Source organism: Cryptotermes secundus, unplaced genomic scaffold, assembly GCF_002891405.2.
Source record: "Cryptotermes secundus unplaced genomic scaffold, Csec_1.0 scaffold631, whole genome shotgun sequence".
NCBI lineage: Eukaryota > Metazoa > Arthropoda > Insecta > Blattodea > Kalotermitidae > Cryptotermes > Cryptotermes secundus.
In genome coordinates, this window is record NW_019742970.1 from 789,633 (window position 1) to 807,583 (window position 17,951).

At 39.5% G+C, this 17,951-nt stretch overlaps 2 protein-coding genes across 3 annotated transcripts; one reads left to right on the forward strand and one right to left on the reverse strand.

Moving 5' to 3' along the window:
• Positions 1–46: 46 nt before the first annotated feature.
• LOC111873573 (uncharacterized protein C1orf50 homolog) lies at positions 47–5,034 on the forward strand. Of its 2 annotated transcripts, XM_023868391.2 has the most exons (4): positions 48–233; positions 1,236–1,348; positions 1,910–2,128; positions 3,893–5,034. In XM_023868391.2, exons 1-4 carry the CDS (start codon positions 170–172, stop codon positions 4,097–4,099), a joined length of 603 nt encoding a protein of 200 aa, XP_023724159.1. In that variant the 5' UTR covers positions 48–169; the 3' UTR covers positions 4,100–5,034. The 2 variants fall into 2 exon arrangements, with proteins under 2 accessions (XP_023724160.1, XP_023724159.1); XM_023868392.2 differs by lacking the exon at positions 1,236–1,348 and having other exon boundaries at positions 47–233.
• Positions 4,848–17,917, reverse strand: LOC111873571 (dnaJ homolog subfamily C member 11). The gene is made up of 11 exons (XM_023868388.2): positions 17,742–17,917; positions 17,467–17,596; positions 17,138–17,270; positions 15,924–16,040; positions 13,523–13,839; positions 11,495–11,702; positions 9,821–9,937; positions 8,839–9,030; positions 7,920–8,193; positions 7,031–7,160; positions 4,848–4,967 (listed from the first exon to the last, which is right to left on the reverse strand). Exons 1-11 carry the CDS (start codon positions 17,811–17,813, stop codon positions 4,945–4,947), a joined length of 1,713 nt encoding a protein of 570 aa, XP_023724156.1. The 5' UTR covers positions 17,814–17,917; the 3' UTR covers positions 4,848–4,944.
• Between the last annotated feature and the right edge of the window lie 34 nt (positions 17,918–17,951).

Genomic DNA, 17,951 nt, shown 5'->3' on the forward strand with positions numbered 1-17,951 from the left:
GGATGACTGATGTCAATTGTTAAATGTTGTGTTTTTATGTCGTACCGCTAGAACGCGCCAATATCGTGGACTCGTAGATGATGATATAAACGAAGTGAATGAATACGTTGGGAATGTAATTGGGCACAGTTAGGTTTATCGAAACAAATCACATTGTAGAAATATCTGAATGAAACGTCGTATATTAAATATGGATCCCGAAGAATTTTCGAAATTAAAATATGAAGGAGCAGGTAAGGAATTTTAACCTGCTAATACAAGTAAGTAACAGATGTTTCAGGTATTGACAGCACAATGCAAGCTATAAAAAATGGAACAAATTCTTCATACTAAAACAATATTTTTTTTTTAGTATTGATAAAAATGTATATAATGCAAACCGCTAGTTGTGGATCAGTTATGCCGATTAGAATACATGTATCAACAAATTACACTGCAGACTGATAAAAAGAGTCTGTTGACCAGCATAAAAGCATGATTGTGTTAAAACACCAATTTCACCCACTGCTGAGATCTGAAATATCCCCCCCACCAAAAAAAAATTGTTTGACAAATTAACAGTTTCCAGTGTTACTTCAGATGAAAGCTTCAATTTTCTTAAGTTTTCTTGTGTGATACAACACCATGAGCCTGATAGTTCATTCCTAGAGTATGATGCTTTCATCTTTAGGCTAGAATAATGGAGCTATACCTGCATTCCCCAAGGAGCATGCAGTAGTGTTATTGGTTGAGGCACTATACTAAAAGCTGGAAGCATGTGGGATCAATTCCTGATGAGGTCATTGGATTTTTCAGTTGACCTAATCTTTGCAGCCAGCAGAAATCAGTACCAGGAATCTTCCTTGGGGTAAAAGGGTAGCTGGCTGGCATGTTAGGCTGACAACCTAACTGCGATCTGTGACCCAGTTGCCAAAAAAGTGGGCAGCTTGACTTCTCAGAATCCTGCAGACCTCCATGGCCTGTTACAGGCATAGCTTTTACCTTTTTACCTTCATTCTCCCATATGTTTTCATGCTGTAATGCGTAATAAGGCACAACTTTATTTTAAAGGCAATAAGAAGCTGATAAAGTTGCTTATTGTAATAGTAATTACCCTAAAGATGGAGGCAACATATTCTTCAAAGACATTGGTCATGATGTCAGAGTATACAACATCATATCCCAGAAGACAGCAATCTTTATTGTTGTGAGATCCTCAATCTCACTTTTAGTATAGTGGTTGTCAAGNATTTCAGACTCCCTTGTCGAGAGGAACACAGTGCCTCAAGGCTTTAAGCTAACCAATCCATTTGCAGTGGCAAAGTCTGATGCCACAGATCTAGTAGAACTTGCTACAGAAATCCAAAGGGTGAGTGCAAATCACTGATCTGAATCCATTTCAGTAGACAATCCAATAACGAGTGACTTATTCACATAAAGATTGCCTCATGATGACCCAGCAGGGTCGAAACACATACCAATACTTCCACACAATACACGATTGTTAATACAGTAATACTGATTTTTTATTATAGAATTACTGTGTTGATGGATACATTAAGAATACCATATATGAGTAAACTGTATTTGCAAGCTACCATTAGAAGCTCTACAGTTTTCCCCTTATGCAAATTTAATATTTCAAAATATGCCATTTGGGCAGCTCATGTTTTCTTATCAGACAGTATCTCATTCATTTCACTACTGGTGTTTGCTTAGTGATGACTGATGATTACAGTCTTTTGGGCTGTGACACTGCGTAATCTGGTATAGCATTACCAACATTTCGGGAGAAACTCCTGCCACCATCTTCAGGGTAGAAGTATCCCTGAATGTGAAGGTAGCACGTGATACAATGTAGTCTGCTAGATTATTACCAGTATTTCAGAGGAAACCAGATTAACCTGAATTAAAATGTTTATAACTGCAGGCTGATATTCTTGTAAGAGCTACAGCATGCAGCAAGCTACAGATGATAGCGCAACAAGTTCGTTTCCTACAACAAGAAGCCCAGAAAGTTCTTCTAGAAGCCAAAGAAAGCTTGGACCTTCACCACGCAGCATGCAACTTCCGAAAGCACCCTGGCCACATTTACTATCTGTACAAAAGACCGTCTGGAAAGCAGTATTTCTCTATGCTGTCTCCAGAGGTACGTTCTATACAATGCAGTTCACAACAGGATGAGACAGAAGAAATTAAGTTATGTGGGATATGACACTGCATAGTATGATAAGCTTCTTGAGAGATGCAGTGACTTTGTTTCCTTAACTTGACCCACATTAGGTCAACTACTATTTTCAGGGCCTCCTTTCATCTTCCATCCATTTCTTTCCACTTCTGTTTTTCCCCAACTTCCTTTATTTCATGCTTGTTTTTATTCAGACTAAACAGCCTTCCTATGTCATCTACCATTTTTCTTTGCTGGGTTCAATCTTCTACCCTGGAGATGGAGGCAGCAGATTCCTCTGAAACACTGGTACACTCTGTTACATGGCATCACACTTTACAAGATCATAATCTTAATATTCATCACCACAATGAAGACCTAAAATTTTTGTGTACAATATGATCACTGGGAAGGTGGCTGATATGTGCTGAAGCTTGCAACTCATTACATGGAGGGAAATTGGCCTTGTCATGCTACCCTGACTGCATGCTTTTCGGGTATGAAGCATCCAATGAAAACAGAAAAAGTTAATAGCACTGCCTTCCCACAGCAGTGGTAGGTATTCTTAACAGTTCCGATGTCAAGGTTGCATCTCTGTTCTGCCAAAGTGACTGAAGCTTACTAGTTAATTTTTAAATCTCTTGTCTTCAGCAATGAACAGGGTTCTACTACCATAGTCAATAAGTTCGTGGACTGGCCGTAAAGCGTCATTGCAGTGCATTACAGCAGATAGGTTGAGGGATGATATGATGCCCTGTCAGTTCATCTCTTGTCACAGCAAGAGGCAGTTGTGTGCAAACAGTGTAAGTAGAACTACTGCAGTTAAATGCAAGTGGCAGAAATAAAAAACGTGGCAGTTTGACCAACGGGCAAACATTAAGTTCTGCCAAAAACTAGGCAAATCCCCTAGTGAAACATTTGGCATAGGAAGAATTGGCTGTTGCGACATGACAGTGCCCCTGCACATTGCTCTGTTCTTGTCCAAGAGGAACTAGCAAGGCAACAGGTCATTGTTTTGCCACACCCTCCATACTCATATGATTTCTTTCTCTTTTACCGCTTGAAAGCAAAGCTACGTGGTCATAGATTTCAGTCATCTGAGGAGGTCGTCAATGCCACAAGATATGCTGTACGGGAATTTCCTGCCAATATGTTTCAGCGATGTTTTCGGCAGCTATATCAACGTTGGCAGACTTGCATAGCAGCCAACGGCGACTATTTTGAGGGTCAATGTTGATCTGTGCAAGTGTATGTGAATACCTTTTAATATGTTGCGATAAAGCCACAGTTCACGAACTTAATGACTGTACCACGTATATGCTATGGTATTCACTGAGATATTAATGATCTTCAAATCCATATAAACAAATATAAAAGGCATTATGCAGGAGTCATTGGTAGTCATTTATAGGACCAAAATACAGTAGCAGTACATGCCAGTGAGAGGCGAGTAGGTAGCCCTGCTGCCTATTCTTTCAAGCTGTCTTTCCATAACTTTCGAAGTTCATAGCATGCATATTAAGTGAAGTCATAATTTCCAAGTGTCTTTCAAGGTCTGTATTGAGTAAGCATGGATCATCGGAAAGGGTTAACTGTGGTTAGAAGTGGGAAATGTCAAAAGTCCCCATTGAAATTTCAGTGGCCTTTATGCTACTCATTGTATTGAATTATAATGTGATGTGATGTGTTGTCCGTATCAATGCGGGGGTTGATTTCCCCACGGTAATGCAGTCACTCTATGTGCAGGATTGGTCTAGCAGTCACGAGGGACCACCACATATTTATTTAGGGGCATACAGGTTGGAGCAAGACCTCTCGTGGACACCTGAAGCATCAGTTGCTACCAGATCGAAGCAGCTATCTCTCGTGGACAAACTGCTCACCGATGAAGACATTAGACTTATGAGGCCATTAGAAATGGGGAATAAGGTTTCTGATATAGAGATGGAATGAAATTAGGAGAGGTACACAATATAGCAGTGGTTCCCAACCTGAGGACATCAGAGGTCATCAAAGAGAAAAAAATTTTTAGTGTCAAATTCAGGTGAAATAATTTGTTTTAGCTGTATTTAATTTACTCTTCCATATGAACCCATCAGAATTGTTAATCCATATATAAAAATCCGGATGGATTAGATTTCAACATTTCTCAGCATAATTCACCCCAAAATAAAGAGAGCCATGCATCATTTTGATTTTAAGAAATGTACTTATTTATAGTTCTGGTGTGGTAGTAATTGCAAATTAGTCAATCATAGACAATAATATAAATGTAAGTGCAAGGACTTACACAAGGGTTTGGTGAAAACCAAACTGGAGTGTCACATCAAATGTTTGGGAACCACTGCAGTGTAGGAATGGACCAGACATTCAAAGCATTTGAACAGTCCTGCAGTAAATTCATAGCAGACGGTATTCACTGCTTTGATAATGTGGTCTCTTGCATCTGTTTGTCATGATTAATTTTGTGGTAACTTTACTGTTGCTGTGAAATTTTTATTTCATGTAAAAATAAGGAAGTTCTTCAGTGAAGCCAAAAAATGAAAATTGTGAGATACACTGATATCTAATTTTTTCTTTAAACTTTTTATTTTCACTTTCTTGCTTCTTCCAACTTCCATAGTTTCTAACAAATACTAACATACATGGCAGGCTCGGACAAGACACTCCTGTCTCAGTCGTGCTTGCACATGACCAAATGTTGCTTCATTTTTTCTTTTCTTTTTCTTTAAGTTATGTAGTACTTACACAGACATGAGTCTTCAAACTATGGAAAATGACTAAGGGCTTCAGTGCTGTCATGTTGCATTCACCCGGTGAGCTGGAAGAGTGAGGTAACAATTATATACAAAAAACACAACATGGAATTAAACTTGAACCTCTCTCTATCTCAGTAGAATGCTTCTGAATTTACAACACAACAATCACTTAGAGTTAATTTTTAAATGTTGAAAACGTTATTATGCGAGAGTGCAAACAGATGAATCTGTGACACTGAGCATAACAATCATGCAACTTTGTACATAACCGCTGATAACCTCAGACCTGTGGCATATCTTATATTAGAAGTTATATGTAAATGAAAGAATAAAGACTGATCTATCCAAAAATAATATTCATTTTATTCAAAAAATAAAATTGTACATTGTTTAAACAATTACCCAAAATATGTAATAATTGTCCTAATTTTATAGATAATAAAAGATACCTTCAAACTTGAAGAAAGCAGTCTTCTGGGATTTGGCACTGTGTATATGTGGTGTTCACCGATGTTTCGGAGGAACGTATCGCCTCCATCTTCAGGGTGGAAGGAAAAATATAAATCCACAGGCGAAGAGACCGTGAGAACCAGTGTTTTTACCAGTTCTCATGGTCTCTTTGCTTGCGGATTTCTTATATTTTTCCTTCTACCCTGAAGATGGAGGCGATACGTTCCTCCGAAATGTCGGTTAACACCACATATACTCGGTGCCAAATGCCAGAAGACTGCTTTCTTCATAGTCACCGCCGTGAAAGCCTAAAATCTTACACTTTCAAACTTGATGTTCTTTTGGATCTTTCTCAAGGAATGACTACATCTAATTCTTGCATCGATATGGCCTTCGGACAAAATGTGAACTACATTTCGTGCAGTAAGCTATCATAGACCCATCTTAGCACAATTAATTACCAACCTCCTCAACACACTGATGTAACTACAAACTAAGCACTCTGGGTAATTTCAATAACAGTGTACTGTACATATAGTAATGTTTCAATAAAACTTCAATTTTAATGTACAAAGTACATTTCTTCCAACAAAAATCCCGATGTAATAACGTTTTCAACGTCAATCCTGTTAACCAAGGTTCCACAATCATTTTTCCTAAGGTCACACCACAGATATATTTTGGATGCTTTCCTAGTTTGAAAAACTTATCAAGAAATAGTGTTATCCTGTTGCACAAGCACTGCAATGTGCAGCTAGAATTGTTGAATTTATCTACTCAGCTACTATATATATAACTACAGGGTGACTGAAAAGTCGTGCACATCAAACTAAAAGCTGTTATAAATTGTATTGCAGTTAATATAATTATATCTTCTACCACTAGATGGTGCTGTAGGAGTACTAACAACGAGTAGAAATGCCATCTGTCATGTATCGGTCATATGACATCTGCAGTGTAGCTTTGTTTATTGTGTGACAGACATGTCGTTTTCCCAGGAACAACGAATTTTCATTGTGGCAACCATGGAACCGAAGAGTCTGATTGGGTTTTCTTCACTGATGAAGCGTGGTTTCACCTTAGAGGCTACGTGAATAGTCAAAACAACAGGATTTGGTCATCTGAAAATGCACACGTGTTACATGAAAAGCCTTTGCACTGTCAGAAAATTGGAGTGTGGTGTGCCCTATGATGTCGTTGAATAGTGGGCCCAATTTTCTTTGAAACAACAGTGAACAGTCCAGTGTACCAAGAGATCATTACACAGTTTATTGTGCTTCTTGAAGTTGATGAACGTGAGTGTTGGTTGCAGCAAGATGGTGCCACATGTCACACATCTAATGAAACCATGCAGTTCTTGCACGAGTTTTTTGGCGTGGCGACCCTCAAATCTCATAGGCCCAAATCAATTTCAGTACTGCTGAACTCAGTAATGCAAATGTTTGAAATCTGTTTTACAGGACCCTTTCTAGGACTGATTATACTTCAGATATTTTTGAACTGGATAAAAATGGCGATCCACAGAACAATTTTATTTTCTTGGTGCCCACTCTACTGAACGGACATTTCTTCATGTGTAGTCTGGATCCATGCAAATATTTTTGTCTCTGTTGGAACACCCAACTCTGTGGTTTCTGGGGGTAAATGGAACAATCTCATGATGTAGGATACTCACATTGTTTGGGTATCCTGAGAGACTCGTTATCCTGTACAACAACTTCATGGACATGACTGTGGAAGAGATAATGCACTAGCAGCAACTTCTCTTCACCCACACAAGGATCATAGAACCCAGGCAACTGACTCTGCACAGAAAGTAACAACCTAGGAATCAATCAACTTAAATCACTTGAAATCAAGAGTATTAATATCGCAACATTTTTACGCTGGTATAATGCCCACTGAAAATTCAAGAGAAAGTATGTTCGTGTGTTTTTTCCTCTACCCCATCATTTCCCCTTCTCTTTTACATTAAAATAGTTTAGGTAAACACCATTCACAACATGCTGTTACAGGAGAATGAAAGTCTTTTCTAAGAGCCCATCACTGGACCCTATCCTCAGAAAGTGCAATCCCATTCACATGTTCACAACCCATTTCTCTAAGATCCATTTTAGAACTATTCTCTCACTTAACTGAAGCCTCCAGGTCATTTCTTCATGATGCAAAAGGTGACAAAAGTGAAGTTGTCATGCAATTAAGCACCATGCTATGAAGAATCATGGAGAAATGGAGATATAGCTCCATGCATTCTTAAATTTTTAGCACTAGATGTGAGTGGTCAGCTTCATTGCCCTGGACATGTAATCGATGGAGAAGCAGCCTCAGTACTGATTGGATGGGAGGCAAGGTGGGCCCCTGAGCCAGTTTGGATGCTGTGGTTAAGAGAAGGATTTCTTGCCCCATTGAGAATCAACCCTTGATGCCGTGATCATCCAGTCTGTAGCTTAGTTACTGTACGGTTGAACTATGCCAGCTCCCTTCTTTGTTGCACTTGTTGGTTTGGATAGTTCAGTAAATTAAGCAGAGAGGCTGCAGCTTTCCTTCATTTTGACACAACATACCTTGGATGCTTCATGCAGCACGAGTTTGGCATCCTTAACAAGGCACTGGAGTGGAATCATTACATCAATCACCTCATCCAAGTACTCTGGTTCAGTACTGCTACCCGCTTCTCCAGCCCCACTTGTGCTGACACCAGGGACATTCACTAATCGTCCATACAGAGCCTTTATGATAACTAGGCCCCTCTTTGCCTCTTCATCGCTCCGTACACGAGCAAACGTGGCTCGCATCAGCTCCACCGCTGCCTGTGCCTCTCTCTTCTTCTCTGCCATTCTATTAGAGAACAAGACTGCACAATTAACAGGAACATTTGGCAGGCAGAATTACTAATGATACACTAACATCTGTGTTTACTTATTTAATACAATAAACATTTTCTAACAATTTGAAGAGTATGGTCTTCCGGAGACAGGCCAAAATATCGGAAATGAGGATCACACACACTTCATAATCACTGCCATGTAAACCTCAAACCCAATATTTTATGTATTTATTCGAATAAGTATTTATGCTCTTACATAAAACTATATTGTAACATGTATAGCCGTTGCTATGCAACGATCATGAGACGGGCAGTTATATCATACCCGTTTCTTGGCAGTGGCTTGGTAAACATGTTCCCACAGCAATGGTTACACATGCAACAGTGGAAACGTTGTTTACGCAGTCTGTGCTGGGTGGCTATAAGGAAGAAAACTGGGGCCACCCAATTAATTGTCAGTTTTCAGTTGACAGTTGAGTTTTGCATGGGAGGCTGTTAAGACAGAACCTGAGCACATAAAACGGTCCAGTTTCATAAACATATCTTCCATCATCCTCACAGACAGGTGGGAGTAGCACTTATAAATGGACTGTCACTAGAGGAAGGGATGTTATGCAGTGTTGCCAGAATATCTCCTACTAACACCAAAAGTATACCTTGTTTTGTTCAGTTCACGCTGTTTTTCCTTATCTCGCTTCTTCTGTTCATGAACAATTGGGTCCACTATCAGCTTCTTCACAACAGCCCAAACAATGACTGGAGTCACAGTAGCATAGAACACTGGGCTGGGAATCAGCTCATCACTCAAGCGAATAGGGAAGATGTATGTCTGATTCGCTCGACTCAGTCTGAATCAAAGAAATACCCATCATACATAAATATCCAGCTCCTCAGCTGAGATGCTTTTTTTTTGGGGGGGGGGGTAAAGCTAGCCCTGTAAGAGGCCGTGGAGGCCCATAGTGTTGTGAGACGTTGAGGCTCTCTCATTTTCAAGACAGTCAGCCTTAGGCACCAACCGCCCTTTACCCCTACGAAGATTCCTGGTACTCATTTCTGTTAGAGACTGAGTTGACGCCAGGGCCTCAGTGTGGCTTGAAGCATTACATGCATTGAAAAATCCAATGACCTCGTCGGGAATCGAACCCATGACCATCTGACTTGTAGTGTAATGCCTTAACCAACTACGCTACCGCATGTCCTGATGCTTAAGGAGTATAACACGAAAAAGATCAAATGAAGTTAGGGAATGGGTAAAAGCCAAAAGAATTGCAAGGCACTGCAGAAGATATAACAAGTAAAACAAAACCAAAAAATCCGTGGTTTTAGTCTGCAAGCAAACTATACCAACCAAGCGACCGACGCTTTAGTGGATAGAGGGTGTTGCGTGGTCAGCGCAATGAATCCCCACGGCCGTTATTTTCGGTTTTCTAGACCGGAGATATAACAACTTCAAACATAAAAAACCACAGAATTTTTAAGAATTAGAAATGAAGGAGAGATGGCCAATATATCATCAAAGTATCTCATGCATCTGCTTTCTCTTAAAACCTTCAGAGAGCTCGCACAATATTGTGTAAAATCATCAACTACAAATAGAAGCCATGCATATTCGCTGTGTTCCTGTTACAGCCTACTTACTTGATTTTCAGTGTTACACCAGACGGAATGCCAACAGCCACTGAGGCAGCCAACCAACTATGTTGAGACACCTTTTTCTCAGCTCCATACTCCACTACTGCGCCAAATGTTCCTGCCCTGGAATATGCAGTACCTCTATGAACTTGAAGCATGGGAATCTGCATCACAGTGCCTTTCCTCCTCTGTTGCTCACATCTTATTTTATTTTTAATTCGAAGCCTGATGCTGTGGATATATCTATATAATGATTTCTCTGAGGATCAGTGGATCTGAACAGTGAACTCATGAAAATTTTAAATGGAGGTAATAGTCTCTGAGATCACTGACTTTGGACCACTGAAAATGAATATTAAATGATGGAAAATGTTACATCATGAAACATTACATAGGGATTTCACTGAATACAGTGAACTTCATTATCTGGCATGTATGAGAAATGGGATGTACTGATTATATGAACCTGAAACCTGTGTCATTAAAACTCATAATTAACCCAACACAATGAAAATACATTTTCTTGCTTTAGTTCTTGCATGAGACTTCTGAAGCAACACAGCAGATTGAAGGGTGAAAGATTTCAGATATGTACACTTGCAATGTGATCATAAATTCAACTAGCCTATACTGTAATGGCACAGGTGTGAGGGAAGGCAATAGGTAGCATCAATAGTGGCATTTTCGAGAACTACTGCGTGACAGGACATATGTGCTTCACAAAACTGATTGTACAGTAACTTTATATAAATGGTATCTTTCTTTGAAATCTATGTTGGCTGGAACAGAATTCCAAATGCTTGGAAACCAGGTGACTGGGAATTTACTGCATATAACAGGCATGTCCAACGTGTCGATCACAGGACAATTTTTGGTCAATCTCATGGGCCTATAAGGAAATTATATGTGAAAAGCATATAAATTCACTTGTAATATAAAATAAGAAAGAGATCATAGCTACTATTGAAGATTTTTTAATTATCAAGAAACACCACTGTGCGGCAAATAGAAATGATGTGTGGATACATAACTGAACAGTTGCTGAAAGATGTTTCCAATTGTGTTGTTTTCTCCCTCCAACTGGATGAATCTACACACATCAGAGACACAGCGCAGTTACTAGTTGCTTTTACAGCAAACATCATGTGTCGTGTTATTTTTACCAACATTTTTGCGAGATATGACGATAGGAGGAGGTGGTAGATCACTGGCAGTTTTGACACTAAAGAGTTGATCACAACCTGTCTGATGTTGGACATGCCTGGTATATAACAATGTAACGTTTCAGTTAGTTTGTTAGTTGCCTGTTTCCTACTGTGCATGCCCACCTCATAGAGAACATGTACTAAATACTCATGCCAATCTGCACTGCAGCTACAACTGTTAAGACCATGTACAAACTGTATACTTCCCAGTGTGATTCTGATCCTTCCAGGATGCAGTGGATAAGAGGCTGGGTGGGTCCCAAGCCTTTCTGAATGTGCTGGGATGAGACAAATCCAGGGGATTGAACCCTGATTCAGTGGTTGTCCATCCCCATATTCCAGTCGCTACGACTGAGTTAGCCTGGCCCCTCAGTCAATATAGCAATGGACATACAGAAATTATGTTCCTCATGTGTCACATGTAAATGCATTCCTGATACATCCGAAGATGCCGCATGCTGTGTGGTGAACCCACTTGATTGATCCCCGCAACTTGAGCTCCATTTCCTCGAGTTTGTGTGTGTAGCTCAAGGAAAAAAAGGAGTGGGGAATGCCAAACTGCATGCTGAAAGCTGCATGTGATGTCGTGTTGTCCCGCACTATCGTTGTGGACATGGATGAATGAGTTCCAGCTCGCCATGTCAAGTAGCCCACCGTGTGCTTATCCAACTGGGTTGCCAGTGCTGAAACCACATCCAGATTTTCATAATCATATTTAAATGGATGACAAAAATCTATACAACTGATTGAAAATGCTGGTTATGCAAAAGCAGTTATCATTACCATCGCCATCAACTATGGAGGGGACTTATGATAACCAGTATCAATTTGCTTAGGTATCCTGGTATGATTCTATCTGTTGTAAATTCCACCAGCTCCATGCAGGAAAGTCCCTCTTCAGAAGCTACTGGTTACCTACTTACTAAAGAAATTCCCTGTCTTTTATGGAACCCAAAGGTTCATTACCATTCAAAAACAATGTTGCCACATGTAGGGGGTACGTATGATTGATACTGTGAGTTCTAGATTAGATTGATTGGATCTATTAGGCATCTCCATTACACTTTCACCAAATTACAACAGTTCAAATGTCTGACTCCTTCTGGATAACGAATCTCTCACTGTTGTCTGGATCTTGTACTAGCCTCTAGTCTTCTCTTCTTTGTCCTCCTGTGTTCTTCTGTCTTATTCTGTCCTCTTTTGGTCAGTTATATCCCTGAGGTAGGTTCTGGTTGAACTGCATGGAGATCACCTACTTGAAGGTTTCTCTTTTTGTGTCTCCGATGTTAATTGCCCATTTCTCTATCTGTTGCCTAGGAGACGCCTTCAATCGTTCCTCTGTTGTCATGATCATTGAGACCTTTGCCAGTAAGTAACCCAAGTTCTATTGTTGACCGTGTTACATGGGATTTTCTGGTTCAATATCTTAATGCTTTGAGCAACCCGTCACAATATTAAAACCAGTTGTGTTGTATGGATATGAAACATGGTCCAAGACTGAATAGGATAGAATTATGTTCAATACATTGGACAGGAAAATTCTTAGGAAGGTGTATGAACCAGTAACTGAACAAGGGGTTTGGAGAATGCTGAGGGAATGCCAAAAAACCCTGATCTGGCAAAAGGTAAAGTTGTCCCTAGGCTTAACCAATTAAGTGCCGTGCCATGAAGACGTATGGGGAGGAGTGAAGGTATAGCTCAAATATGGAGGTGAGTGGTCAGCTTCACACCCCAGGAAATAGCTCCCAGTACCCAGAGGATAGGAGGCTGGTCTGGACACTATGGAGTAGAGAAAAACTTTGCCCCTGCTGGCAATCAAATCCTGGCCATCCAGCCCATAGCTATACTGACCTAGCCCAATGATCTGGTAGTATATATCAAAAGAAGGACAGAATAGTTGAGGCATGGATGATAAAGGACTGAACCAGGGAGGATAAGAAAAGTCTATAAAGAAGAAAAGTGGGAAGACCCAGAATGAGATGAATGCAGAGAATGATTTATGGGAGCTGAGTGGTAGAGAAGGGGGTAAACGTTAAATAATAGAGAAGTAAAAGCATTTGTGATAAATGAGACCAAAGTTCTCAAATGCAGAGAGAGCAAGTAAATGAGTGAAAATTCATTATCTGCTCATAACAGCCTACCACTGGTTCCTATCCTAAGTCAAATTAATCCAATCCACACCATATCAGCCTATTTCTTTTAACTCAATTTTAATATTATCCTCCCACCTATGCCTAGGTCTTCCTAATGGTCTCTTCAACTTTTTTCTACACACATTCTACAAAACCAGTGTGATGAAGTTCAAATGTAACTCTGTATGGTAAGAATTTACAGAACTTAGTACAACAAGAATACCGATGCAACATTTCTGATCTGGTAATTTTTACAGTTATATTTAAGAGTCGGGATAGCTCTCATATGAATGCAGAGTAACAGAACAGTTTGTGACAAAAAAAAGGGGGGGGGGTTCTCTAATCATAATTTCAAAGTTTATCACACTTACTAGTGACAATATCTGGCCGTATTCCATGGGGTGTAAAGTGGAAGACGGTGGCCATGTTACTGAATGTTCGTTTAGTGAGTGTACGAAATCCCTTCAGTGTGAATGTGGGTCCATTCCCGGCCCCCAAATCCACTTCCAGCCAGCCTTTCTCAGACAGCAGACGACGCAGAGACACCACCACAGAGCCGGTCCCTGTTCCATTCTGCGTCGAGAGCTGACCAGACATCGTCATTGTATCACGCAGCGTAAGAGGAGCCTCAATAGACTGTGTGATTGACATCCCACTGACCTCAACAGTCGGGAAGTGCACATTTTCGCTACAAACACATGACAGGATTATTTTCAAACAAAATTTTAACATGTTCTTTCAAAGTCTAATTGTTGAAGTTCAGTACATAAAGTAGTGTACAGTGGGAGGTCCCATATCCGTCTGAAAGTTAAGAAATTCTGATTAAACTAGAGTAAAAGCAGAAGTTGGAGAAATATAATTTCGATTTCTCAGTTCACTTTGCACAACGTGCAAACCGTACAAAAAAACTGGGAGAACTGAACCAGCATGAAAAGAAAAAGTTAGAAAAATTGGTATATAACATAACATTTGCGCCTCAAATGGTAGAAGTAAACTTACCTCTATCAACCCTTGCACCCTGTACACTGGATTACTTCATCTGTGCATAAGAATTGCATTTTTTCATTACCAATACCATTACTTCAGAGTAAAACTATAGCCACCAGCCCTGTAAATCCAGAAGATATAGAACCCCCTACTACCAGATGATCAACTGCTACCCTTGAATTATAATACTGCAACAAATCCCACATTACCATGATCTCTTAAACCTCTAATCTTGAATAGCACACCAGTGACTATATGTCCCACCTGTTTTAATGTTCTGTGTTCTGTCCACACAGTGTGCTTATATGCCACCTATGATTGTGATAGTAAACAGTAACAATTTCTCCAAACAGCATAAACCGGGTTGGCCTTTGCAATGGAGAATGTACATTATATGAGGTATAGACTCAATCTGTAAATATTATTTAGATGAACCTCAAGCTTCAGAGGGTTAAACATTAGGGCACTGGGGTGTGTACGGACTCGGGTGGGTGTCAAGTGGTCACCTCCACACTGCAACTGCTTTCCCTCCAAGAAGTTTTCAGAATCAATTTGTCTGGAGGCTTGACAATTACAGTTCCTTTCTCCCCCTCTGAAGTTCATGTGAACATTTATTTGTCTATTAATAGTTAAGTGGGTAGCTCAGTACAGTAACTTGGCTAGAGATTGTCAAATTCGCATCTGACTCTCTTCACCGTTGCATCCATCCTATGCAATGATGTCCTTTCCTGGAGGTTAACAAAGTGGGCTGATGCTGACCACTAACTAACGTCCATCTAGCGCTAAAGGTTAAGAAAGACTAGAGCTATATATCTCTATAGGAAGGCTAGAGCTCAACAAGGGCTACAACTTGTTTATGTGTATGTATACAAGAACATTGTATGATGATGTGGTGAATTATACCCTGTCCTAAGCGTCTAAAGCCTACTCACTGGTCTTCCGAATGAAGACATGGAGATGCAGGCTTAAAAGAAAATGTATAGACATACAGTTCTGAGTTAAATAAATGGGCATGAATATGAGGACATTCTTGTTGCTACCTAATGACAACTCTACATTCCTAACCCAGAACTGAACAACAAACAGTTCACAAATTGCAAATGCTTAGGAACATAGATCCTTTCATCTCAGAGGGGACATCAATTAAATAACTCACTCACTCATGCAGCTGAACCCTTCTTGAGAAGCCATCAATTATGCAGACAATCAAGAACTTTCCAGCATTTGATGGAAACTGAAGGTTCTTTAGTGTTCACAAGAGCCTTCCACTGATCCTTATCCTGAGCCAGATCAATCCAATCCATACCATCCCATCCTATCTCACCTATAACTTGGTCTTTCTAGTTGTCTCTTTCCTTCTGGCTTTCCTACCAATATCCTACATGCATTCCTCTTTGTCTCCATTTGTGCTACACGCCCTGCCCATCTCATCCCATCTTATCCTCCTTGACTTGATCATTCTAATTATACCTGGAGAAGAATATGAGTTATGAAGGTCCTCATTATGCAGTTTCCTCCAACCTCCTGTCACTTCATCTCCCTTCGACCTAAATATTCTCCTCAACACCCTGTTCTCTAACACCCTCAGTTTATGTTCTTCCCTTGATGTAAGAGACCAAGTTTGACACCCATACAGAACCACAGGAAAAATTATGGTTTTGTATAAATTCTTATGCTTTTATACAGCAGACGAGAAGACATAAGGTTCTGGACTGAATCCCAGCACACCTGACAGCAATCCAAATCCAATCATGGCACACTTATTTTGGGTACTCTTTTCCTTACCTATCATCATAGGCAAGGTCATCCTTGTATCTACTAAAAAGGTCCGTAGCATTAATATGAACTGTCACACTTCCTTTTGGGTTCGTCCTTTGCTGCAACTTTCTTTCATCTCTCTCTCTAGAAAAAATAATACACATGATGAAAACATCTGTCTCATTCTGCTTACACATTCACATGTTTATTTTCTCGCAAATATAATGGTAAACGAGTTTCATTTCACTGTTATGCACATATAAAACACATTAATGAGCAAAATATGATAAATGGGAATAACAACTGAAGGTAGCAACAGTTTAATATAAGTATTTCTCGCAGCAGGGTGGTGCAAGAAGGCAGCAGTAGATACTGTACTTGATTTGGATCAAGATCCCTGTGTAAATGAAGTGAATCTGTGTGCAAATTGTTTTAAATTGAAGGACTATTTAAAAGTGGTTACAAGTGAATTAAAATCTGCACAGCAGATAATCAGGATCTTATATGAAGATATAATAAATACTAATAACCACAATAAACAGGATAACCTATCAAATGTGAGTTACAAAAATAAGAAAATAGGTACAAGAAATACAAAAAACTGTAATAATGGGAGATAGCTATGCAAGAGGATTGGCCACGAAACTGAAGTATAGATTAAACCATGAATTTGAAATACAGGGTATCATAAAACTTGGATCTGCTCTAGGAAATTTGGTGAAAACGAAGTCCTTGGATTTAAAAACTTTAACTAGGAGAGATGTTTGTTTGGTATGAGGAGGTACAAATTATGTTGGGAGAAATGAGACCAATGTGTGTATTTGTGCGCTGAATGACTTTGTAAGTTCACATGAACATACTAATGTTATTATGCTAAATATTCCCCACAGACATGATCTTGCACGTGACTTGTGTGTATTATGAAGTTAAGGTATTTAACAGGAAACTAGAAAGACAGAGAAAAGTGCATGAAAGTTTGTCAGCAATAACTGTGGACGTAGATAGGGATTTATATACAAGGCACGGTTTTCACTTAAACGCTAAAGGGAAGGACCAAACAGCAAATAGATTGTTGTTGACTTGTAGTGTTTAGATGGTTTTAACTGACTTGTCCAACTGTACATGTGTAAGAGTTTATGGAAGTTAAATAAACTGGGAATGTAAAAGCAATAGGCAGAAAGCCTCATGTAATATTTCAGAATGTTGCATACGCAGTATACTTGGTGATCCTTCCACATTACCTTGCTAATCTTTCGTATTCTTCTCTTATTTCCTGAGGTGTTTTGGTTCGCTGAACTATTTCCCATCCCTCTGTTTCCAATCCATGAGTCCCAAGACTGTCATAGATTGCTCTTTGATGTGGATCACCCAAAACTACACAGACAGTTAAAATGCCAATGAAAGAAACCAGCATTACATTCAGGCTGATGCAACATAATATTTTGCAGAAGAAATATTTTAAATAATTTTTGGCATTTTTGTAATGTTTATTACTGGAGGAACGTACTACCTCTGTTTCAACGAGATAATATCAAAAGCTGTGTAAATACTTACGGCACTCACTTCTTACCTTCATACGCTTTCTTAGTCTTGTTGAAAAGAATTTCCGCTTCTTTCTTACGGATGGGATCGACATGCTTATCGGGATGATACAGGCGACTGCTTCGACGATAAGCATTACTGATCTCTTCCTGTGTTGCCTGCATAAGAAAATAAACATATAATGAAAATCAAAATTAACCTCTTCGCCGGTGCCAGAAACCATTTTTTTTTTAAATCTGAAATATGGAATCACAAACTGGTAATTTGATACATATATTGTGGATTGGTATTACTGTAGCTTACATCTCTTGGAATATTAAAGAACGTATAATAATCTTCTTCAATTAACGCTCCAGCATCATCATTTTCCTCCATTCTGCTTAGTGTAAATATATAGTTCCCCTTAGGTTATGCACGGTTATTAACTAGTTTAACAGACCGGTAATGAAGAACACATGGTTCGAAATTACATCTTTTAATCTTTGTCTCTAATCTCTACTCTCTGGTATCGAA